This window comes from Nelusetta ayraudi, unplaced genomic scaffold (assembly GCF_046127955.1).
Source record: "Nelusetta ayraudi isolate G7.1 ecotype Tasmania unplaced genomic scaffold, CSIRO-AGI_Nayr_v1 ptg000011l, whole genome shotgun sequence".
NCBI classification, from domain to species: Eukaryota; Metazoa; Chordata; class Actinopteri; order Tetraodontiformes; family Monacanthidae; genus Nelusetta; species Nelusetta ayraudi.
Genome location: NW_027466061.1, coordinates 18,779,086 through 18,802,950, shown reverse-complemented (window position 1 = coordinate 18,802,950; position 23,865 = coordinate 18,779,086). Strand labels below are relative to the sequence as shown.

At 44.0% G+C, this 23,865-nt stretch overlaps 1 protein-coding gene across 2 annotated transcripts in view; it reads left to right on the top strand.

The window, feature by feature from the left end:
* Positions 1-22,990, top strand: part of egfra (epidermal growth factor receptor a (erythroblastic leukemia viral (v-erb-b) oncogene homolog, avian)) — a 40,477-nt gene extending 17,487 nt beyond the window's left edge. For both annotated transcript variants that reach the window (XM_076021680.1, XM_076021681.1), the window contains exons 2-28: positions 739-890; positions 1,402-1,588; positions 1,676-1,807; positions 1,902-1,970; positions 2,745-2,863; positions 3,240-3,381; positions 4,762-4,878; positions 5,337-5,463; positions 5,557-5,630; positions 5,710-5,797; positions 5,919-6,118; positions 6,246-6,378; positions 6,818-6,908; positions 7,727-7,884; positions 9,132-9,170; positions 9,268-9,409; positions 9,564-9,686; positions 11,038-11,136; positions 12,085-12,270; positions 13,157-13,312; positions 14,353-14,428; positions 15,704-15,850; positions 17,523-17,620; positions 17,704-17,871; positions 19,508-19,555; positions 19,649-19,739; positions 21,054-22,990. In XM_076021680.1, the coding sequence (XP_075877795.1) occupies positions 739-890; positions 1,402-1,588; positions 1,676-1,807; positions 1,902-1,970; positions 2,745-2,863; positions 3,240-3,381; positions 4,762-4,878; positions 5,337-5,463; positions 5,557-5,630; positions 5,710-5,797; positions 5,919-6,118; positions 6,246-6,378; positions 6,818-6,908; positions 7,727-7,884; positions 9,132-9,170; positions 9,268-9,409; positions 9,564-9,686; positions 11,038-11,136; positions 12,085-12,270; positions 13,157-13,312; positions 14,353-14,428; positions 15,704-15,850; positions 17,523-17,620; positions 17,704-17,871; positions 19,508-19,555; positions 19,649-19,739; positions 21,054-21,397 (3,506 nt within the window). In that variant the 3' untranslated portion in view covers positions 21,398-22,990. The remainder of the gene's footprint in view (positions 1-738; positions 891-1,401; positions 1,589-1,675; positions 1,808-1,901; positions 1,971-2,744; positions 2,864-3,239; positions 3,382-4,761; positions 4,879-5,336; positions 5,464-5,556; positions 5,631-5,709; positions 5,798-5,918; positions 6,119-6,245; positions 6,379-6,817; positions 6,909-7,726; positions 7,885-9,131; positions 9,171-9,267; positions 9,410-9,563; positions 9,687-11,037; positions 11,137-12,084; positions 12,271-13,156; positions 13,313-14,352; positions 14,429-15,703; positions 15,851-17,522; positions 17,621-17,703; positions 17,872-19,507; positions 19,556-19,648; positions 19,740-21,053) is intronic.
* The last annotated feature ends 875 nt before the right edge of the window (positions 22,991-23,865 follow it).

Sequence of the window (23,865 nt, the reverse complement as noted above, 5' to 3'; positions counted from 1 at the left end):
AGTTCTGCACTCGTGCATAGATGAGAAGCTCTTGCATAGCAACAGATTTTGCGGCATCATCAGGTCAGGTCATTCTAGAACAATGAATGTTTTTCTTAACCTGCGGCTCTGCGGGAAGCACAGTCTTAAAAACTGCAGCCTTGATCTGTATTTCATTTAAGATCCAATTATCACTTCGTCATTAGTCAATCTTGCACAAGGGTTAATCTCTTGAGCTTTTTGTCACGTCGGGGCTTCAGACAAGCCAGAGCTTCCCGGTTTCAGCGTCAGCACAGTGCTCACCACGTTCCGCACCAAATGCTTTCCCCGAAATGACACGGCAGACTCGTGGCCATGTGATGGCGGCCGCGGTGGTTGTTTTAACCAGGCCGCGTCGCTGTGGAAAGAGTCAGGACTCTGCCAGTGTAAACACAGCCAAGCTGCCTTTGACTCAGGAGCCAGAATTCGCTTTGTCGCCGAGACTCGAATCCTGTTGTATTAGATGCGGGCCAGAATGTTGATTTTCACATGAAAGCTGGCCAAGTTATGACTGTCCGGATCAAATTTTCAAACACTCTGGGAAAAAGAAAGAAAGCCATAAATGAGCCAGGCTGTTACATAAGCACTTTCTGATCCTACTGCCACAGGATTTTGATGAATGTTTTTTGGAGATGATATTCAACTCTTTTAACATCTTTATCTAACAATAAGTCACATTTTCCTTTTTGTGTGTGTGTGTGTGTGTTTTTGTTCTTGCAGTGTGCCAAGGCGTCAGCAACCATTTAAGCCTAATCGGCACCACCGACAAACACTATGCCAATATGGTGAGGACCTACAGAAACTGTACCGTGGTGTTGGAGAACCTGGAGATCACTTACATTGAGGAGCACCGGGACCTGTCCTTCCTCAGGGTAAAAGACACTGTTGGGTTTTTTGGCTTCCTGCGGTCTTGGTTGGAGTCTCGCTCGCACAAAAACACAGAGCTGTTGACAAGCTCGTGGAGACTGGGCAGACGTCTGGAGCCGCCACACACACACCCCTGTAGAGGCTTGCATGCAGTCGGCAGTTATCAAGCAGTGGCACAGGGGTTATTCTTCTGTTGACAGAGCGCTAAGCTTTTCACTTGGAAGTTTTATTTTGATCCTGTCTTTGAGGGGTTTTTTTTATATCCGCCTGTCGTGACGTAGATCAGAGAGGGTGTGACATGAATCTGATTTGCTCCAATGTATTTTCATCGCACCATATTTTCCCTTTTTGGCTGCACCCACACGAACCTAAACATTTGTCAATTTGCTCAGTTGCTCGGCATTGTAATGGCTGTAACACAGGAACAGCGAGTGACTGGGTTAGTTTTAAATTGCTAGCACTCATCATTTTTGGCTGCGCTTCCAACCAAGTTTTCACTCTCATTTTCTTCCACAGTCCATTGAAGAAGTGGGCGGCTACGTCCTCATCGCTGTCAACAGTGTGCGCACCATTCCCCTCGATAACCTGCGCATCATTCGTGGCCACACGCTCTTCCAAAAGAAGTTTGCTCTCTCTGTGCTCGCCAATTTTGACAAAGAAACTGGCAAAGGCACCAGTGAGCTTCTCCTGAACAGCCTGATGGGTCAGTCCACACTGGAGACAAAAGTGAAGCATGCATGCAAGCCGAGGTTTTGGTGGAGAATAACGTGACCATGTCTTTGACTTGCAGAGATTCTCAATGGAGGGGTCAAGTTCTCCCGTCAAAAGTTGTGCAACGTGGAAACAATACAGTGGAATGACATTGTCAACATGGAGAGCAAGCCGGCCATGGAGCTCCCAGCGGCCAGTAACAATCCACTCTGTAAGTATGGCACATGTTTAAATTATTCTCAAACATTTGAAGTCAACATGGTGCTCAGGTACAGGTAGATCATCTTTTTGCTTCTTTCCTATAGGTCAGAAATGTGACTCGAGCTGCTTCAATGGTTCCTGCTGGGCACCGGGACCTCAAAACTGTCAGACCTGTAAGTCTGCCCTACCTGCGAAATGTCTCATTTTTACACATTACTGTTAATCCAATAAGTCTCCAGACAGACGCTGCAGTGTCGTTAGAAATAAGAGGAAGCTTATATAATTACTTCTGACCAAAAAATGGGTTCATAAGCCTTTAATGGTCACGAGAGGGGAAAAGGGGAAATGTAAGTTTTGCAGAGGCCGAACAGCGGAAATACAAACAAAGAAATTCAAATGGAAGTGCCAGCTGGTCGCGTCATTGAAACAAGTTGTGTAAAAGAAAAGGATTTTGCTTGTTCCACTTTCCACAGAGTGCGTGCTAAAACGCAGCTCAGTCAACCAGCTTCTTGTGATGTCACAAAGGGCAGTGATGCCGCGTTAAACCAGGTTGGAGACAACAACCGGTCTAAATGTCTTTTTCTGGTCCCTGCCTGTTCAGTCTGCTGTGTTTTTGTTCCCTTCCAAACAAGAGGAGGTTAGAATGCAGCATCAGTTTTTAGCAGGGTGGCAGGCCGTAAACACAGAGTTAAATGAGCTCTTTTCTAGAACAAACAGGTTTTTGGGATAAATACAGGTGACTGTACCCCTGGAACTAATGGTGCAAATGCAAGCCTTGAAAATAATAATAGGAGACTTTTATTCCACAACAGACTGCAAACACCCAGCTCTCTCTGCCAGACTCTGCTCAGTATTTCACCTGGGATTTGTCCCTTTCAAATCGACACTGACTGACTAATGCTTGCTGCAAGTGACTGCATTCCATTCTGCTGTGCTCCTACTTGCAGTCACAAAGCTGAACTGCGCCCAGCAGTGCTCCAAGAGGTGCAGAGGACCCTCACCCAGCGACTGCTGTAACGAGCATTGTGCCGCAGGCTGCACGGGACCTCGGGCCACCGACTGCCTGGTGAGAACACGACACCTTCTCGCCGGGTGCGAGAGCAACGACGCGATCCGGAGTGCGCAAGAGGGAGACGGAACCAGTGGCTGCGCGCACTTCAGTGTTTCACGCCACCGCTTTAAGTCTGGATGAGCAGCCGCAGCGAAACAAAGCCTTCACTCAGCAGCGTTGCCTCTGATGTTGTTGGCCTCGGCACCGGCAAGACGTCTGAGTTCTGATTAATCTTTCGTCTGGTAGCGCCTCGAGCAGCAGCATCTGCTCTCGCTCCGCACGGCTCACTGGGGATTTTGCCATGGCTGCATTCGAGGAATGCAGTGTTATCATTAGTGTGTGGCTCTGTTATGGTCCCGGTGAACTGAGATGACTGTTGTTTGTGTTGCAGGCCTGTCGGGACTTCCAGGACGAGGGGGTGTGTAAGGACTCCTGCCCGGGCCTCATGCGCTACGACCCCAACCTTCACCAGCTAGTGCCCAACCCGCTCGGGAAGTACAACTTCGGGGCCACGTGCGTCAAGAGTTGCCCACGTAAGATCATCAAAAAGCGTCAAAAGTTATGACTCTCCCAAAATAAGTGATTTGCGGATGCAGCTGGTCCGCAAACAATGAATTATCATAAAGAGCTAATATCTACAAGCCCTTCACTTTTGATTGATTGTTGCACCTGTGCAAGTGGTCCTGCTTTCTCACAATGTGTTATGCTGAACAGTCTCCGAGTTTTTCCTTCAGCGTTGCTGCTCTTGCTCTCAGTTTAATTATAAACTATTTAAACCACTGAAGAAAATGATTGAGTCTCAGGGTGTGTTAATGTAGCACTGTTCCTTTTTACTTTAACTTCCAGAGCCCTGACCTGGAATTACTCACTCCGTACTGAGTGACCTCATGTACTTTTGACATTATCAGTTCCCCTCACTCATTTCAGTAATAATGAGTGAAGCCTAAAAATATATGTATATATACGTGTGTGTGTGTGTGTGTGTGTGTGTGTGTGTGTGTGTGTGTGTGTGTGTGTGTGTGTGTGTGTGTGTGTGTGTGTGTGTGTACATATGTATATATATAAATATACATACATGTATTATGTATATATATATATATATATATATATAAATGTATATATATATATATATATACATATACATATATATATATATATATGTATATATATATATATATATATATACATATATATATATATATATACATATATATACATATGTATATATATATATATATATATATATATATATATATATATATATACATATGTATATATATATATATATACATATATATACATATGTATATATATATATATATATATATACATATGTATATATATATATATATATGTATATATATATATATATATATATATATATGTATATGTATATGTATATGTATATGTATATATGTATATATATATATATATATATATATATATATATATATATATATATATATATATATATATATACATATATGCACATATACATTAGCGGTGTAAAGATAAACCGATTTGAATCGGTTATCGGTCTGTAACGTATGAGATCCGAGTGCATTGGTTGATGGAGCCCTGGATCGGTAAAGATCGGTAAAGTAAAAATAAGCACTTGGGGTTAAATTGTCCATTTGTATTGAATCGCACTGAACCAAATCGGATTGAATCATACCAAATTATTAACTATTTTTTATGAATTGTCCCTCAATCGGATCGTAGCTTGTGAATCAAGATTTGAATTGGATCGTTTTCTGAGTGAAAGATTCACACCCCTAATATACATGTATATATACATATATTTTTAGGCTGAACACGGTTATTACTTTGCTTTTACGTCTCTTGTCTGTTCATCTGTCCATCTGTCTTTCTTTCTGCCATGAATTAAACTGTGTTCTTTGCAACTGTTGCAGACAACTATGTTGTGACTGATCATGGGGCGTGTGTGCGAACATGCAGCGGAAACACATACGAGGTTGAGGAGGGAGGGATCAGGAAGTGCGCCAAGTGTGAAGGACTGTGCCCCAAAGGTTTGTCCTTCAGCTGATCTGTGGCAACTGGCTGTACACGAATATATACACTGTCTAATAACATTGTTGTGTAATAGCGGCAAACAAATGGCATGCATGAATTCACTTGGTCAAAATGGATTACTTTTGAATAGGAATAAACAGGACGTTATGTCTGAAAACAAATTGATTCTAACTTTGTAGGCAGCAGTGTATAAAAATCGACTTATTCCTGTTTCTTTTTTGCTCTGCCATGACTTCAAAACCTTGTACAGTCTCACTTTTATTGCTTTGTTTCAACATTTGAAAGTTACTTCACTGCTAAAACGTTAATACAATATGTTTCTACTTCCATCATACCCTATTAACTTCTTAAAATACTTTTTGTATACATCACTTTTTCCTCAGTAAAAGGTCTTAATCAGGCCAATGTTCAGTGCAGTTTGCTTCTGGAACTAATATTTGTGAATTGTTTCCAGTGTGTAATGTCCTCGGAACAAGTGACCTGACTAAAACCCGGTGTGTCAATGCAACAAACATTGAATCCTTCAGGAACTGCACCAAAATCAATGGTAACATTTGCTTCATCCACACGTCCATCCATGGGTAAGTCAGCAACTTTTGGACCTTTCCCACTACAATATTAACTTTGAAACTGTACCAGAATATCAGAATTATTCTATTTCTGATCATTTCTAGGGATACATTTACCAAAACACCAAAGATGGACCCTGCCCAGCTTGACGTGTTTAAGACCGTGAAAGAAATTACTGGTGAGACTCTAAATGAAACAACAGCTAAGCACGAAACGTTTAATAGTTTCCATGTAACAATCCCTTTGTGTCACCTCAGGATATTTGTGGATTCAAAATTGGCCAGAGAGCATGAGCTCACTCAGTCCTTTTGAAAATCTGGAGATCATTCGAGGAAGAACTAAGCAGTACGTGCCTCGTAAAGACACTGCCCTGGATTAACAACCGTGGGCTCACATGTGAAGAATTTCCTCTGCAACAACAATTTGAAACCCTAATTTTCCCCACTGACTTTTTCTTCCATTTTAGTGGCATCCAGAGCGTGGTTGTGACCAACGTCGGCATCACCTCCCTGGGCCTTCGCTCTTTGAAAGAAATCAGCGACGGTGATGTGACCATCACCAAGAACCCAAACATGTGCTACACCAACAAAAGCCACTGGGAGAGATTGTTCAAGTCCAGTGGCCAAAGCGCCAGCGTTGACAACAACGCCAACAGCGCCATGTGTGGTCCGTCTCATTTTCGTTTTCCCCCTCTGCGCTCAGTCAGAAAACGCTCACGCTGTTAATTGAACAAGGTTTTGATCGTTGCATGTTAAAAATCTCCCGTTGCTCCTTGCTTGATGTTTGCTTTCAGCCCAGAGGAACAATACTTGTGACAGGAAGTGTACCGAGGGGGGCTGCTGGGGCCCCGGCCCGGACATGTGTTTCGCCTGCAGTGACTACAGCCGTGATGGGAGTTGTGTTGATTCCTGCAACATCCTAGAGGGGTGAGGAAAGAATTTAGGTCGTAATGCCTTATAAAGCTCTAAAACCTAGAGTTCCGTGTTTTGTACAAACAAATAGTACAAACATCAGGCCCGTGTGCGCACCGAGTATCTAACTCCCTCCAAGTCTATTTTAATTCCGCAGGTCTTTACAGACTGCAGCAGTAGACGTGCTGAGGGATTTGTCTTTTTTCAGGCACCACTAAGACCAGATATACTCCAGTGTTTTTGAGCTAAACCTCTGGAAGATTTGAGACAAACACTGCAACTGCACCGGCACATTCACTCACATCTGTTTATCTTGGCAGAGCCCTGCAAAATATTGAGTCCCGAGGGCCTTACACTTTAACTGCAATGGTGATCTTCACTTTACGTGTAACCGTTTGAAAAGTGGACGTGGTCATTCAGCTCTTGGGTTTTGTTTTTTTCTGTGTTGTTGCAGGGAGCCGCGGGAAGCAATCATTGATAAAACATGCTTGGCGTGTCACCCTGAGTGCCAACACATGAATGGGACGGCAACCTGCACTGCTTTGGTATGTGTGTCACCACTGTTAAGACAAACATCCCTTAAATTAGAAAATAGGTCCCATCATGCTGCGATTTTCCCTGTTTTTCATCCCACTCTCCAGTGGAGCAGCCTGCCATGATGAAACGTGTGAAGATGTCTATAGCTCTTCAAAAAAAAATGAAGTCCAGCATATTTCTGTAAACACTGTTTTTAGCCTCCTACAAAAACACACAGTTTGAACTGATGCTTTATTGCACATTGACATGTTTGAAAAGGGGTAAAAACAAGGTGGCTCAGAGGGTGTGTGCAACAAATACCTGCCACTAACCTGTAAGTGGTGCCCGTTGTGACATCACAAGGGGGTTTGTTTGCACCAAGTAGTGCAAGCAAAAGAGCTAAAGAGTGAACAGTCACTGGAGGGTTCACAAATAGGAATTATGAATGATATGTCAGGTTTAAAGCAAAGCGCGGTCCGTATTTTTGCAAAGGCGGTGATCTGTTGCACAAGACATCATCAGCAGCCACCTCAAAACACCACAGTGCATTGCAATCGTACAACAAGCTGTTTCTGGATCTGTTGTATGGCTCTCATGTCTACTTTTGACAATTTTCAGAGTAGCTTCTGGTTAAGTTTAAAAATCACAGCAGAGTTAATGAATATAATGACACACACAACTCATCAGCAGCCCTGACCTCAGGCTTCCTAGGATTTTATTTCTAAACACTTGCACCTTAATGATGGTCTTAGAGGAGTTATTACAATGAGACAGTGTAGTTTACATAAACGCCGCCTCTCCTCAAGAGAGTTGTAAACATCACCAGCCTCTCTCTGCATCCATCCAGGGCTCTGCAAACTGTACAAAGTGTGCCAACTTCCAGGATGGGCTGTTCTGCGTGTCTCGATGTCCCCAAGGCGTGCTGGGAGAGGACGACACGCTGGTGTGGAAGTATGCGGATGCGATCAAAGTGTGCCAACTGTGCCACAAAAACTGCACTCAAGGGTAAAAGCCATTGTTCTTGTAAAGATCGGAAGCAAACATTTGTATTTAGAAATGTCGATTCAGCACTTAAATGTGAAGGGGTCAGCTTTTTCCTGAGAGGGCACAGCAGCAATTTTACTTTTTTTGTGAAACATTGTGATATTTTTCTCTATGAACCACAAGTCAGCGAAAAAGCTTTTCGTCTTATGCTCATCCATGCAGTGAGTCCTTGGGATGGGCTCTGTATATTGGGCCGACCGGAGACTCCATAGTCGTGTTGGGGGACTTCAAGGCCCAAGTGGGCAATAAGGAGCACAACCTGGTGCTAAGAGGTGCAGAGTGGTCAACTGATCACAACCTGCTTGGTGTTTGGTTGGATCAGGTGATGGGGAAGGTAGCTGAGGGAGGACATCTCACCTCTGCAGTTAAACAGCTTTGTGGCATGTGGAGCCCCACACACAGTCATGCCGTCCTGGTCAACAGCGCTGTGTCCTGCAAGTGGCACTAGCACTAGAGTGGCACACTGGGGTGGTGGTGGTCTTCATCTTTAAGAATAGAGACCAGCATGGGTGTTAATGACTACTTTGGGGTCAGACTCCTCAGCCTCCTCCGGGGGTCATCTAGTCCCTGATTGGCTATATATGTACAAACCGGTTCTAAGAGCTGGCTCTTTGAAGTGGAAAAAAATAATTATATTAGAAACGGGAAGAACGGAAAAATGAATACCATATAACGCGCGCGCGCACACACACACACACACACACACACACACACACACACACAAGATTGGCATGTGTTTTTTTTGAATGCCAATCTTGGCTTCTGCTTTTTGTTTGGTTTGGTTTTCTATTTTGATGTTTGTTGATGTGTTCTTTCACTTGTTGGGTGTTTGTTTTGGTATATTATATTTATCCATGTCGAGTGTATAAATAATACACATTGAACATTTTTGATATCATGAACATTAAATATTGATTTTAGCACATAATAATTTGCTCATAAAATAAAAGAAGCAACAGAAAACCTAAGGAGCCACTTGGGAGCCAATAGAGTCGGCTCTTTTTAGTGAGCCGCGCCAGAAGAACCGGTTCTCTGAAAAGACGCAAACAAAAAAAAGGGAATTTCCATCAGTAGCACACAGCTAATGGCATTGTTATACATTATATTATATATATTATATAGCTGCTGAAGAGACCTCCCTGTGAGTTAGAAGAGAATGATAAAAACGATGGCATGACTCTGTTTTTCCTTATTGCATGTCTTTACAGGTGCTCTGGGCCTGGTCTCTCTGGCTGCCAGGGTAAAACGTAAGCAAATGCAATGGAGAGACAATTGCTGCTACTGACTGACATTACTTCAGTTTGCCAGTTGCACGTTTAAAACAAGCTTCTCCGTGTCTTTCAGCTCCGGTCTTTCCATGATCGCCGCCGGTGTCGTCGGCGGACTTCTGGCCATTCTAATTGCGGGTCTCTCGGTCTTTGTGCTGCTCCGCCGGCGCCACATCAAGAGGAAGAGAACCACGCGCAGGCTCCTCCAAGAGCGAGAGGTAGGACGAGGGCAAGTGAGTCACGGCAGGGCGGCGGCGCGGCCACAGTGTGATGGTTTGACATGAAGACGTCAAGATGCGGAGGGTTGTTATGTTTTGGGTCGCCGTGGATGACTTGATGGAGACGTAAGATATCAAAATCCTCCTTCCCCAGTTGGTTGAGCCCTTGACGCCGAGTGGGGAGGCGCCGAATCAGGCTCTGCTGCGGATTCTGAAGGAGCCCGAATTTAAGAAAATCAAAGTGCTGGGATCAGGAGCTTTCGGGACGGTTTACAAGGTAATAACACGCTTCAGGTTTGTGTATCCTAACAGCTTCCCGTCAAAATGGCACTCCAGCGCTGAGCTTTATTGAGGCTGGCACTCAGGAGTGCTTAATGTGCCACGCTTACGTAACCAACACCGGCCAGCGTTCTCGCTCAACATCTGCAGTCCATGTTTTTTGGGCAAATAAAAAAAAAAAAACACAGGCAGGTTTTGCGCGCTCAGGTGTGAATCGCTGAACGCCGTCACTCTCAGGTGCTGCTGACATGTTATCTTGTGCTCAGGGAGATGGTGCCAGTTCTTACAAAACTTTATTTCAGGCTGTTCTGTGGTTTGGCTAGAGGTGGAGAAAATCCTCTGAGAAAAAAAATCTAAGCTAACACAATAGTCTAACCACAAAAGCAAGTGTGTGAGATTCGGTTTCTGGAAAAATCAACTGGGATTTTTGATACCTTCAGATTTATTTTGGTTCACTTTGGCATATTATGGTCAGGTGGATGTATTAAGGAGTAACATGTTTATGTTTGGGACAAGGTTTCAATTCAGCTAATGGTTGTTTAGTTTGGATGTGGCAAGAGGTGAAAGACATCAGTGTTTAGGCTCAACCACCAGAACAAAATGCATCATTTAACACAGATAAACTGGTGTTGTACAAGGTTTTTTTTTTACCTTATCTACTTCCCTTTTTTCACCCTGGGTTTCAGTGGAGCAGTTTTGCACTATCAACTAGACAGAAAACCTTGAGGGCTGGCAAAAAAAAATAATATTCAGCCCTTTGTCCACAGTTTCCTGCAAAAATGTTTTGGCATGCAGTAAAAACTGAACTTCTATCGGAACTTCACGTTTGGAAGCAAATGAAAACAACACAACCTTCATGTGCTGTTACTAACTTGAAAGTCATATTGGTTTGGTGACCATGTCTTTTGTAACAGACAAATTCTACTGAGGTTGTTCCACACACAGTCTTTCGGAAAAGTGAAGCAAACAAAAGATGTAATGGATTGATATTCTACTGCACTATCCATACTATCATTTGAAAACACTGGTAAAGTAAATCTTGTATATTATGGGACCTTTTAATATCAAACAATAGACTCAACTGCTTAAAAATTGTCTCATTGGTTGAGTAATTTGCTTTCTTTTGTCTTAACATACTACTAGTACCGCATACTTACCACTGTTTTTGAACACCTGGTTCGCGTGTCTTCATAACGGCTAAAAATGTGCCCGTTGTGTAGCACGTGCAATTCCTGGCAGCGTTTGAAGTTGCGGGTGTGCATAAGCACACACCCCCATGTAGACGTGTGGTTCTCTGGTGATTCAGGTGTAATTGCAGCACGTTAAATAACAGACTTTTGCTCACACAGGGCCTGTGGGTCCCGGAGGGAGAGGATGTGAAGATCCCAGTGGCCATCAAGGTTCTGAGAGAGGCCACATCACCGAAAGCCAACAAAGAAATTCTGGATGTAGGTTCACCAACTGCATTTGCTGTGTTTTATTCTAATCCTAGTTTCTTGAGAAAAACAATCGCATTAGTTGACTTGACTGAGTGTGCGAATGATGATGATCATTTCCCAACAGGTAGATTGACTCCAGTGTGTCCTGTAATTTATAACACGTGCAAGTTTCTTTGTGGCTAATGACAACTTATTTTCCTCTTTACTGGAAAATGTTTCCACATGGTGACTGACTCATTCAGTCAGAGGAAATGGCATTAATTCTTTAGAGGGCTGTGTGTGGATGTTAGTCTGTAATTCAAGGCTGAGGTGTTCTGGAGGGAAACAAAAAACGAACAACATGTTGCGCAGCAGCCACACCGAGGAGAAGGATGCCTGAATGTACATCTCAGGTTTTCTCTCAGTTTTTCCAGCTACGTTGTGCTGTCTGAAGTCTTCCGCATTTCATGACTGGGTGTTTCCTTTTTTGTTGTTGTTGTTTTTTGATACTGCTCACAGCAATGTTGTAAGCACAACATTCCTAATGTTGACCAAATTTAATGAAAGACACAATTCTTGGAGCGTGACAGATGTGCGCACGACTGGAAACCTCAGTGGGCCTCAGTTCCCTCTGCTGTTTGCACAGGACTACTTGTACAAGCCTGTTGCTGCCTGCCAATGCTGATTATCCGGCTTTTTAGGATTTTCGTGTTATGACAACCGAGTTTCCACTCTCCGAGACTCATAAAGGACGGTCGACTGGGTTTGACTGGCATCAAGAAAGTCTAAAACCCAAACCAAGATGTTTGACCAAGTGCTTTGACCTGGGATATCAGCTTCCAGACTCTGCACTTTTCTAACTGTAATAGGTCACTTGCAGAAGAAAGATGTAAAAGAATGTGAAGCGTGCACATTTTCTGTTCCCCTTTTCAGCGCCTCTGATATCCAACTCTAAACGCCTCTGCTTCATATTCGCAGGAGGCTTACGTGATGGCAAGCGTGGACCATCCGCATGTGTGCCGGCTGCTCGGCATCTGCCTGACCTCCACAGTGCAGCTCGTCACTCAGCTCATGCCTTACGGCTGCCTGCTGGACTATGTCAAAGAGAACAAGGACAACATCGGCTCTCAGTACTTGCTAAACTGGTGTGTGCAGATAGCCAAGGTAAGAGAGACTCCCTGGATAGTCGTCAGGTTACATGGACGTGTCCGTGAAGCCTGTTTTGACCCGACCTCCCCTGTTGTTGTTGTTGTTTTTTTGTTTTTTGTTCTTTCGATAGACATCCGATTTCATGATGCAAACACATCAATGGTCTCAAATCAAGGATTTGCTCGTAAAACGTAAAGGAATACATTTCCAACATAAATAAACATAAACTACTCACTTTCAGGTTTGTTGTTTACAACTACGTGGTTTGACCTGCCAAGATTAATTCTCCAAAAAGCTGTACTGTTCTACAAAACCCAGTGTGGAACTGATGCTCAGAGAGTGAGAGGAACAACTCGATAGGGTGTTTCTACTAACCTGGCAGCTGTGTTAATGCTCTTTGTGACATCACCAAGGGCTTATACAAAGTGTGACTTTTTAGCAAACATTTCTGTAAGATGCAAAGAAAAGGATGGACTGATCTTGCTCCTGTGGACATGACTGACAGGCTAGAACACATTGTAAACACACACACAGACTATCTTAGGGATGGAAGCTACAAATTAGCAGCTTTGCTAACTCTTGCATATTTAAAAAAGTATGTGTACTATGTGCTTCTCCATTTCAAATTAAAGTTTAAGCAAAATAAATCTTGTTTACTAAAAAATGTTCTGCAGTGCAGGTGCCCTGCCCTGTGTGAGCTTTATTTTATTCAACCTTTTCTTGCTAAATATTGCTCCATGATATTGTGCGTCAGGAGATGACGATGAGTCTATTAATACAGGATCCGGCGTGATCACATCTTTGATGCTGTCTTGTGAAACTGTTGTTATTCCTCAATTTTCAAGTCAGTTTTGAGACGCTTATGTAACAACTCCCACCTCTCTTTACTGTCTGACCGAAGGGAATGAACTACCTGGAGGAGCGCCACCTGGTGCACCGTGACTTGGCCGCGAGAAACGTTTTGGTGAAGACTCCTCAGCACGTCAAGATCACAGACTTCGGCCTGGCCAAGCTCCTGAGCGCAGATGAGAAAGAGTACCACGCAGATGGAGGAAAGGTTGGTTGGAGTGTGCGGGCGTGCACACAAGCAGAAATGACAGCAAGCTAATTTGTGCGTTAATGCTCCAGTACAAATGAAGAGTTTGTTCGATGGATGACTTCCTGCAGATGAAGGTGTATTTTGCCCCACTTTCCAAACAATGACATAGTGTGTGTGTGTGTGATTTTTGCTCTAGATTTTATCTTATGTAAGTGATGTAAAATAAATAGTGCTGTCAGTGAACTGACTTCTAAGAGTAATGACAGATCAGATAAGCTCCTTTTCTTATCGGTGCAAAAAAAAAGCTCTATTTCCTTCATGGGAAAACATGCATCACCTTTAACTTCACTATTAGCTGCACACTCCCCTGTTCAGTCACAGGGATATTTAGTCCGTACCACTCTTCACATGTGTACATGTGTTCCTATCACTTTCCATTACACACATTTTATTATTTCTCACAAGCAGGAAATGCCAGAACTCTGACTGGTCCAAAGATCACGCTATGTGTTTTCACCAAAGGAATCTGTAGCTACGAACAAATTATGGCTGACACTTTTTGATAGGGACGTCTAATCTGCACCTCACCTACCTCATTGATAAGAGCTCAGCCATCATGACACATGAAGCCCAGAGTTTGGGTTTGATTCGGTTTGATTTCACTTTTTGTTTTAATGATTCGAACACAAGGGCCAAGCCCCTCTTTTATGGCATCAGATAGCAAATTCAAGCAAAACTGATGCACCAGTAAACAGCTGCCAAATAATTCTTGATCTGTTTGCTTAAAATGAGTTATGTGATCTATGAACTGTACTGCAGCCGAGATTTTTTTGGTGTTTCAATTGACAATGGGAGGAAAAGCGTTTCATTAGTGTAAAACAAACAAATAAAAAAAACACTTGTGAAATTGTTAGTGAGAGCATATTTGAAAAAAAAATGCCCAGCCTCAACAAGGTACAACTAAAAAAACCAACCGTCCTGTAATTGCTTCACCAGGTTTGATGTTTTTTGCTGTAACATTTGCAAACAATTAAAAAGCGTCACTTTCTGTCCCACAGGTCCCCATTAAATGGATGGCTCTAGAATCGATCCTGAACAGAACGTACACGCACCAGAGTGATGTGTGGAGCTACGGTAAGTCTCGCTCTCCACGTGAGGAGTGGAAGCTCTTCTGCTAAAGCTGTTTGTCTTGAGCCCCCAAGCTTAGGTCAGCTAGATCCCCATAACTTCAGAAACTTCAGTAGAATAACTCAGCATTGGCGAGAGTCTCGAGGGGCTGCGATTATCTTTCCACTGCTAGATAAAGTGCTTAAACAGCAAATAAAGCAAAGAGAACACTTATATTTTCAAAAATCTGAGGAGGAAGTTGTTTTTGGCACATTTAGGAGCTGTCAACAATTTTCTTTTTTCTTTTTTTTTTTGAGTGGTAAAATGAGAATGCGTGTGGGAACATCTTGCTAGTACCTGGACACTGCGCACACACACCTACACACCGGTAGTCTCCGATGGCCAGAGGAGGCTGTTGGCACAACCTGAACAAATTGTTCTTCAAGCCCTGGAGCTCACAGAAGCGCAGATGTCTGCACGCACACATGCACACGCACACACACACCCGCACACACACTCAGTCTCTCAGTCGCTCAGTGGCGGGCCAGCTTCCAAATCCTCTTTCCCCGAGGGTTTTGATCATGCCTTCCGCTCAATATGGCAAAAGCATCAGCAGACCCCGTCAGGAGTGAAGGACTTCCTTTCCTCCTTTTTCCTTCTCCCCCCCCTCCCGTGTTCCTCAAACACAGATATGCATCCTGCTCACTCCCACTCCTGCCGGCCCAGCCAAATTATCTGCCTCTTCTATTTTGATGCTCTTGTGTTGTTTGGAGAAGCTCATATTCCGCCGTCACTCTCATTTCCTCCCTTTTATCGGGAGCAAAAGTAAGCGACGACTCACAGTTATCACTAGAGCTTGACTTTAATGTCCCGAGGGAATTTTGTCTGGGGCTAAAAATGCCCGATGCCATTACACATGTGCAACCTTCACATAATAGCTCAAATCCAATGCAAAACACAGAATAAATTAACGAGAGATTTCTTCAGAAGAGAAGACGTTGCAGAATTACTTATTACACAAACAATGTTGCTTAATAAGTACATAATATATATGAACGCATGGCACAAGGTAAAACCGAATAACAAAATAAAAAAAAAACTAACTTGCAACACTGAAAGTGGGAGTAATATATGTGATGTGTGAAATGTAAGACCAAAGAAAAGAAATGCAGTTTTAAAGGATAAAAACATAAGTCATGTGTGCTGCTCAGGCTGAAGGATGACTGTGTGAGAGTGTTCTGGGTGAGGGGACAACCGCGTCAGTCAGACTGGCTACTTACCAACTGCCCTCCACTCCGCTAGGTGTGACAGTGTGGGAGTTGATGACGTTTGGGACCAAACCATACGACGGGATCCCAGCCAGCGAAATAGCCGGGGTCCTGGAGAAAGGCGAGCGTCTCCCCCAGCCGCCCATCTGCACCATTGACGTCTATATGATCATGGTGAAATGTAAGTCATTTGCTTTTACAAGCATCTTGCACACAATCTTCTGCTGCCACGTTCATGACTGTGCCTGCAACTGCAAGCTGCACTGATGGGAAGATTGCTTGGCAAATGTAATCGGTTGCAATTACAAGTTGCCATATTGAAAATGCAGTACTAGTGTAACTGTTTCGATTACTATGTCAAAGTAATGCAACTAATTACATTTGATTACATTTTTGATTACTTTTCTAAATTTTGAATAAATGATTCAACTGTCTGCACCTGGCAGTCTTGAGCTTTCAACATTAAACAAAACATCATCAATAACAAAAACTTCAAAGGTCAAAGTTCAGTACCTATTTTTACACATTTGTAACAAATGTATCTCCTCCATAGAGGCAATTCAACTGGCAGGCAAGCAGCACAGCTGCAGTTCCGAACTTGACGGGAGAACTAATAATAATATAATAAACTTTTATTTGTACAGCGCTAAATCACAACCAAAGGCGTCTCAAAGCGCTTTATACAATCAGAGAGAACCAACCGGGCCCCCGGAGCAAGCAAGATGCGACAGTGGCTGGGAAAAACTCCCCTGTGGGAAGAAACCTAGGGCAGAACCAGACTCCAGAGGGCCATCATCTGCCTATGAGTAGTTGGGGGTGAAGTAGAAAGATAGAGGAGAGACAGAGAAAGAGAGAAAGGAGCAGAGTGAGCCAGGGTGGCAGACAGGACAGAGTGAAAAACAGATACACCAACCAGGCAAAATGGATATAAACACAAAGAATAGGAAATAATTCAAGGCTGCTGTCCATGTGGAGTGTAAGTGTCCATGCTTTGGGATCTCCCTCCACGGCGTAAGCCTACAGCAGCTTAACTGACAGTGGATGGAGTCTAACTATAAGCTTTAAGAAAAAGGAAAGTCTTAAGTCTACTCCTAAATAAACTAACTGTGTCTGCCCCCCTCACCGAGGCTGGAAGATGGTTCCAAAATAAAGGTGCCAGGAAACTGAAACACCTACCTCCTGACCTAACTCTAGAAATTTTTGGGATAACTAAAAGACCTGAATCCTCAGAGCGAAGGGCTCTTGGAGGATGATAAAGTTCAATGAGTTCCCTAATATAAGAAGGAGCCTGAGAATGAAGAGCTTTGTAAGTTAAAACTAGAATCTTAAATTCAATTCTAAATTTGACAGGCAGCCAATGCAAGGAAACTAATGAGAAGCATCAGAATGCTATCAGACTTTAAATCATTAATCACATTGTTTCCACTAATGTAACTAATTACAATTACCCGTATTTTGTGATTATATAACGTACCAAAGTTACAGGTGAGTCATCACTCCCCAACACTGCTCACTACTCTACTGCAGTATTGAGATTCAATGTTTCGTCTGGTTGCCACTCTTCTCTTTCGCCCAGTCTCCCCGACCTCTGTCCCCCTTTCTCTGCCATCACTCCCTGCCCCACCTCCTGGTCCACCCACCCAGGCGATATCAATTCACAATTTATCTTATCTTCTTGTGCCAGCTCGTCTGGTTTTGCATTCTTGCAAGTTTTGTCATTGTAGAATAAATCTGTCAGGCATTGCAAAGACATTCAGAGCCATTACTGCTTGTCACTACTACCAAAAGGTTAAAAAGGTTAAAAAAAAAAACAGCAACAATATCTTTTAGCAATAAAATGTGCTTCTCCACAGGTTGGATGATTGACGCGGACAGCCGACCTCGTTTCCGGGAACTGATAGCGGAGTTCTCAAAGATGGCACGAGATCCCTCCCGGTACCTCGTCATTCAGGTGGGATTGTGTCTCAGGACGAACTGGGCTGGAAGTGAATCATCTAATGTCCTGATCGGTCACAGCTTGTGCTTTTCTCACAGGGCGATGACCGTATGCACCTGCCGACGCCCACGGACAACCGACTGTTCCGCAGCCTGATCAGCGGCGAGGACATGGAGGACACGGTGGACGCGGACGAGTACCTGGTGCCCCGGCACGGCTTCTTTAGCAGCCCGAGCACGTCGCACACGCCGCTGCTTCACTCCACCGTGAGTCTCTTCACCTGTCAAAGAGAAGCGAACATGAATGAGCGAATGAATGAATGAATTTCCTGTTTGTGTCGCGCATCGTTGTCCCCGGTATTTGATATGTAGGCTAACAGTCACGCTTGTGAGTGGAGAAATGACAATTAGATTCCACTGTTCCGATGTGCTAAAACTGACTGCTGCCTTCAGATTATCCACAAGGTGGCATTGTTGCGCTAAAAGTACTTAATGTCATTGTGGAGTCCTTTCACCCACTGACTGCTGAGGTGCAACGATTCCGCTGCTTCTCTAAAACAGGAGGGGAAATACAAAAAACGACCTACCAATAAACACCATCTAATGAGAAATGACCATCAAAGAACACTGGAATTTGACACCACAATTAAGGCACCTCTCTGTATAAAGAGTGTATTTAATAAGGCACAGACTTACATCTTTAATGCAAATAAACTGTATGAGTTCCTCTGTTAGGACTTTTAAAATGGAATTCCAACTGCAGAAGTTTCCCCAAAAAAACACATGAAGCAGCATAATAACTGCACCAACAGTGTGAGCATTGATCAACCTGCCGGTGGCTAATTGCACCGTTTTAATTGCATAAACCTCCCTAAGAAGTGGAATTCAGCTCAGACTCTTTATGATGTTATTGGAAAACAACTGGCGGTTGCTCAGAGCTGCAGGTAAAGCATTTGCTGGTTAATCAGCCTCTAGCTGATCCACACTCTCAACAGGGTCATTAACTTGCACCCATCCAGAACCCTGTCGTTGTTGTCATTTCTCTTCTCTCCTCCTGATCTCGGCCCTCCTCGTCATTATCTTCCCCTCTCCCACGTTTTCCTCCCTGGTGCTCGTTGATTGATGAGAGCTGGATGAGTGGAAGTGCAGTGAAGGCCAAGCGTAGGTCGGAATGGTCTACCTGGGACCAGCATCCGACAGCCTGGTTAGCTCATGTGGGCTTCAAGTGCATGATTACCTTTCCAGGAAACCTTTAAAAGGACAATAAAAATTGCTGTCCAGCTAAATCTTGGTAAACGTCTGCTTCTGCAATAACCGAGCTGGGGCACGGGGCGGGTCCACACACCCTTTACAGATGGTTGCTCCCCCTCATCGCGTTTAATTTCCTTCTCTTGTCCGAAGTAATTGCTTTGCCACAGATGTCACCTTCCACAGTCTGTTGGCTCTGTTTTTAACACAGTTTGCAGTCCCGTGACTGGCTCTGACGGAGACAAAAAAAGCTCTTCACGTCGCCTGAGCGAAGGGGAAAAAAAAAAAAAAAAAGGAATCCACTCAGCGGATGTTTGCAGCCCAGAGAGAAAAATGACAGCTATTGTTCCTAAAACACATTGCCGCAGCTCCTCACAGTGAACTCAGTGTCCCCGGAGAGGCTTTCAGAATAAGTACAATCAAAAGAACAAGACTTGGCATTCAAAAGATGACACAAGAAGGAAACGCAAAAAGAGAACTAGTTTGCCAGATACACATTTGCCCACAGCTTTTGTCTTGTGGGCTTCTCTGCACCTGCGTGCTGATTTTATTGTGTACAATACAAGAGAATACATCATCTTGCCTTAGACAAAAGACAAAGCTGTGGTGTCGCCACGATGCATCAGCCTGATGAGAGTTTGCTTGTGCTTTGCAGAGCGTGATCAGCAACAACGGGACGTGTCACGGCCGAAATGGCGTCTTGGTAAGGGAGAGTCGTCCTCCAAGCTTTTCCTCTGCGTGCGCTTCACAACCAGGCAACACGCACACAGCTAAACGCCCTGTCCCGCTGTCACAGAACGGATTGCTGAGCAGAGACGGAAGTGCCGTGATGCGCTATATTCCCGACCCGACGGAGCACCTAGAGGAGGCCTTCAAGCCATCCCCAGGCAAGTCTCCTCTCATTCTGAAGTCACCTTCTGATCTCACTCCGACCCAGCCGAGCTCTCCGCGTGCGGCCGTCTTCCACGCGGAGACAAGGAGACGCCGGCTTTGCCACATTTTTCATTCCAAATAAGGATCATGCAGCTTTGCGCAACCTCTTCCTTGCACGGACTTCCTCAATATTTTCTCAACGTCTGTCAGTTTTAAAAGCGTCTTGGTTGACTCGTGACCGTCACCCTGATTGGAATGACTTGTACATGCAGTGTGTCTTGACAGCATCAACCTGCTATTATTTACTGCACAGGGAAATTACTTAGGTTTTATTTTTCACCTTCTGCTGCTGCTGCTGGCGCCATGAAACAGGGCTTATTGTTACTAAATGTTGTGGCATTTAGCCAGTGTAAAGGAATCTTGTAAGTCTAGCTGGAATTGGCTCCAGAGGCCAGAGCTGTAGAGGTTCTGTGGCTAAGACGAGGAAGTTCCTCGTCAACCCCTGATTTACACAAAGTCGCCTCTTAACTAGCTGCATCACCAGCGCTAACAACAGCCCAGTGCTACGTTCAAGGCTACCCCAAGTTAGCAGCACAGTGTGGTTTTGTGAGTCATGTTGAAGAACTCACAGCTGCAGCCTCACATGTAATGTCATTAGCTGACGATTGTGTGTCACAGGTCGGCTGTCCGCGTCACAGTGTGTCACTGCTGTTTCTCAATTTGCTTTAAAGGGGCCTGAAAAGCTTTTGCATAGCATCACATTCAAAGTGCCCAAATATTGAATCTGCAGAAACAACGTGGATATTTAATAAAAGCAGGTACCATTGGTAAATGTAATCTAGTTTGTGTCGTTGGCTTGGCTGAGCAGCACGTACCTCCAGTAAAGGAGGAATCCACTGCCATTGTGCAGCCCTGCACAGAGAATTTGGAAATTTGCTGCAAAGTGTGTTTTACACTTTCAGAAACAGAAGTGGAGATCGAGATTTGCCAAAATGCACTCTAATGCCACTTTATTCTTCTTCTTTTTTTTTTGTTTGAATTTTACCAGCCAAACAATAACAAGAACACAAATGCTGCAGCACAGACAAGCTAAATTAGAACTTAAACCAAATTAAAATAAACTTAAAAGAAAAAAAAGACAACAGGCAAGAAACAAACAAAATACAGAAAAGGAAATTATCTTCCAATTCCAAAAATACACATATTGAAAAGAACTTGCGCCAATGAGTACATGGTACATGAACTCAGGCCACTTCTTCAAACTTAACTTTTTTAGCTTAGCCGAGTAGCATCCGCTGTCGTGGCTAAAGTCTCTGACTTTCTTCCAGACTACATGAATCAGAACGGGGCCTCTGACATGATGAATCCCATCTACCAGCACCCGGGTCCGCCCTGCGGCGCCCTCCCCGCCGTGCCTCCGGACAGCAGAGGAACCGAGTACCTGATCTGCCTCAACAACGGAGACACGGGACCCGAGTACCTGAACGAGATCCCGTCCCCCGCCATCCTCCCGCTCACCTCCAACGGCACGGTGCACAGCTTCCCCAGATACCAGCCCCAGAACAGCATAAACAACCCCGACTACCAACAGGATTTCACTCCCACCTTCAAGAGCCACGCCAACGGCCACGTCCCAGCGGCGGAAAACGCAGAGTACCTGGGCCCGGACTGACGGTTCCGAGGGGAAGGACAAAGAGACAGGCCTCTCTTGGGTTGAATGGGCATTGATGTTCTGACTGTGAACGCACAGTCACGTGGTACCACCCACATTCGTACTCCACAGAGCCAGGTGACGCTTTATTTAGCTCTCCGTGTCATGTGCATGTCAACATGACAACCCCGCCCCCCTTCGCACACACGCACACACACACACACACCTCCACTCCACCGACCCTTGACCTTTCGCCCCTCCATCGCTCCGCCCCTCCCCTCCCCTTCCCTCCGTTTGTCCTCTAACTACCGAACTTGCGAATGACTCTTTCGTCGTGTACGTCGAACTGATGCAAATGAGTACGTGCGCTCAGTTGACCTGAGAATTGCTGGAACACAATACTGTATGTTGTGCACCATCACCCCACCCCCACCCTGCACCCGCCAACCGCTGACCGCCACTCCAGGACTGCTGTCAAAGGTTGCAGCAGCACCTCCTCCTCAGTTTCGGGTGGCCAAGCTGACGGAAGCAAAACGTTCCCAAGGTACGCAGCCTGCGGAATAACATCCACTCACTCACTCAATCAATTTGCCCTTGATCCTCGGGGAGCTCAACACGCGGTGGCGCTGCGAGGAGTTGAGCTGATGAAAGGGAGCTTTCAAGAGGCAGACTGTCGGACTGGTGACGCCCACAGAGGCAGAACGATACTCGTCCCGAGCGATGAGTCAACGGGGGAAACACTGAACCATTTGTAAAGTTTGCATGTTACCTTTTCACGCTGTCAGATAGTTCCGCATGTACTTCGAACGGGTCACTGCGCCACCTGGGCCGCGTCACCGGTATCTAACTAAGGAGTCGTATCACAATAGCTATGTGAAGAATGTACTGGTTAAATATAGTAAATGTGACTGTGGTCACATTCCAACAACATAAAAACCTGGCATCTCCTCCTGCAGCATGAGGTATTTTTTGTTTTTTTTGTTTGTTATGAGCCAAACTTTGAGAGTCATATCAGCACGGCACATTAGTTATTTTGCACACAGGTAGAGTTTTTCTCTGGTCCTCAAGATGAAAACCTTTGGCGGGTTATTGTCTTGTTTCTTAACTTTTGGCTGATCAATGCACATTGGAATCAAGAGCTTTAAATCAGTAGAGGGTTTGAAACCACCATCTCCAAATTCGCGCCGATCTTCATTATCTGAATTTTTTTTTTTTTAAACCGAGGACAATGCTGGTTAAACTGCCATAGGTCACGCAAGAAGCCTGTAATTCTGAGTGTAAATGTCTAAAGTGTGTCTCTGATGTTTGTGTCTTTAATATTGCCTGAAAACCTTTCCATACGAGCGTTAACATTAACTACCTGAACATCCCTTTAATCTTACCAATATTGTTCCTAGTTTTAAAGGAATATACAGTTGTAGCATACCTTAGCCCTTCCCTTTGCAGATTTTACACAGGTACATGTACAGAAAACAGTGATTATGCTGCACTATAGCCTATAATTTACACTTAGTTTTGTCACTTTGTTCGTGAGTATGCACTTAATCCTCAATTGTGACGATTTCCTTTAAAAGTGAACACTAATAAAAAATGTTTTGGGCCTTTTTTTCCCTACCGGAGAGCATTTTGTTTTTCCTCCACAGATTTTAGGATGCAAGTCTCTTTGATGACGCTCATCCACTCTTTATCTCAACGCCCTCACCACTACATGGTTAACGACTTCATGGTGGAGTCACAATGTGTTGGGGAGTTTTTGGAGAACCTGAAGATTAGTATACAAAGTTTCATTGTCTTCATTAGATTAAACAAATGCCAGATGAAGTTCTCTCTGTTAGCCATCCGAACTGATGATTCCTCAAGATGAGATCATTTTTAGATGATTGTGATGGAGATTTGTTTTGCATGATGAGGATTGATTGGATTTATCTTTGCATATTTTTTAGGTGTTTGAGCCTGATTAATATTTTCAGTAAACTACATGTAAAACAGCAGAGGTTGAAGCCCTGATAGATATCATCAATGATACACAAAGCCCTGTTAGTCTCCTCTCGCTAGTACTCTTCCAGTCTGCTTGTCAGGACTAGTTGGATGTGATTTCATCAGAATGAATTCAAAGTGTTCCCCAAAACCCTCACTAACTTGTCTCATAAAAGAACACTACAGTGAATAACAGGTTGTTTAGTGGGCTGTTGCTGTTTAACTAATGGCTAACAACAACGACAACAAAGTACAATGTACCAAATCTTTATTTCCTGATTTGTGAATGTTATTTTAAAATAAGTATAATTTATCAAGTGCATCTTCCCAAAATGGAGACAGTTATACAAATTAGACATTACAAGTTTATCCTTACACTAATGTATAAGAATATGGACATATTGGAGCACATGAAGTCTCACTATCATTAAAGAAACATTTTTTTGCTTTCATCTGTTGGCACATAAGAGAAGAGCCATGCGTTCTGTATTCAAAGACTGAGTAGTCTGAAT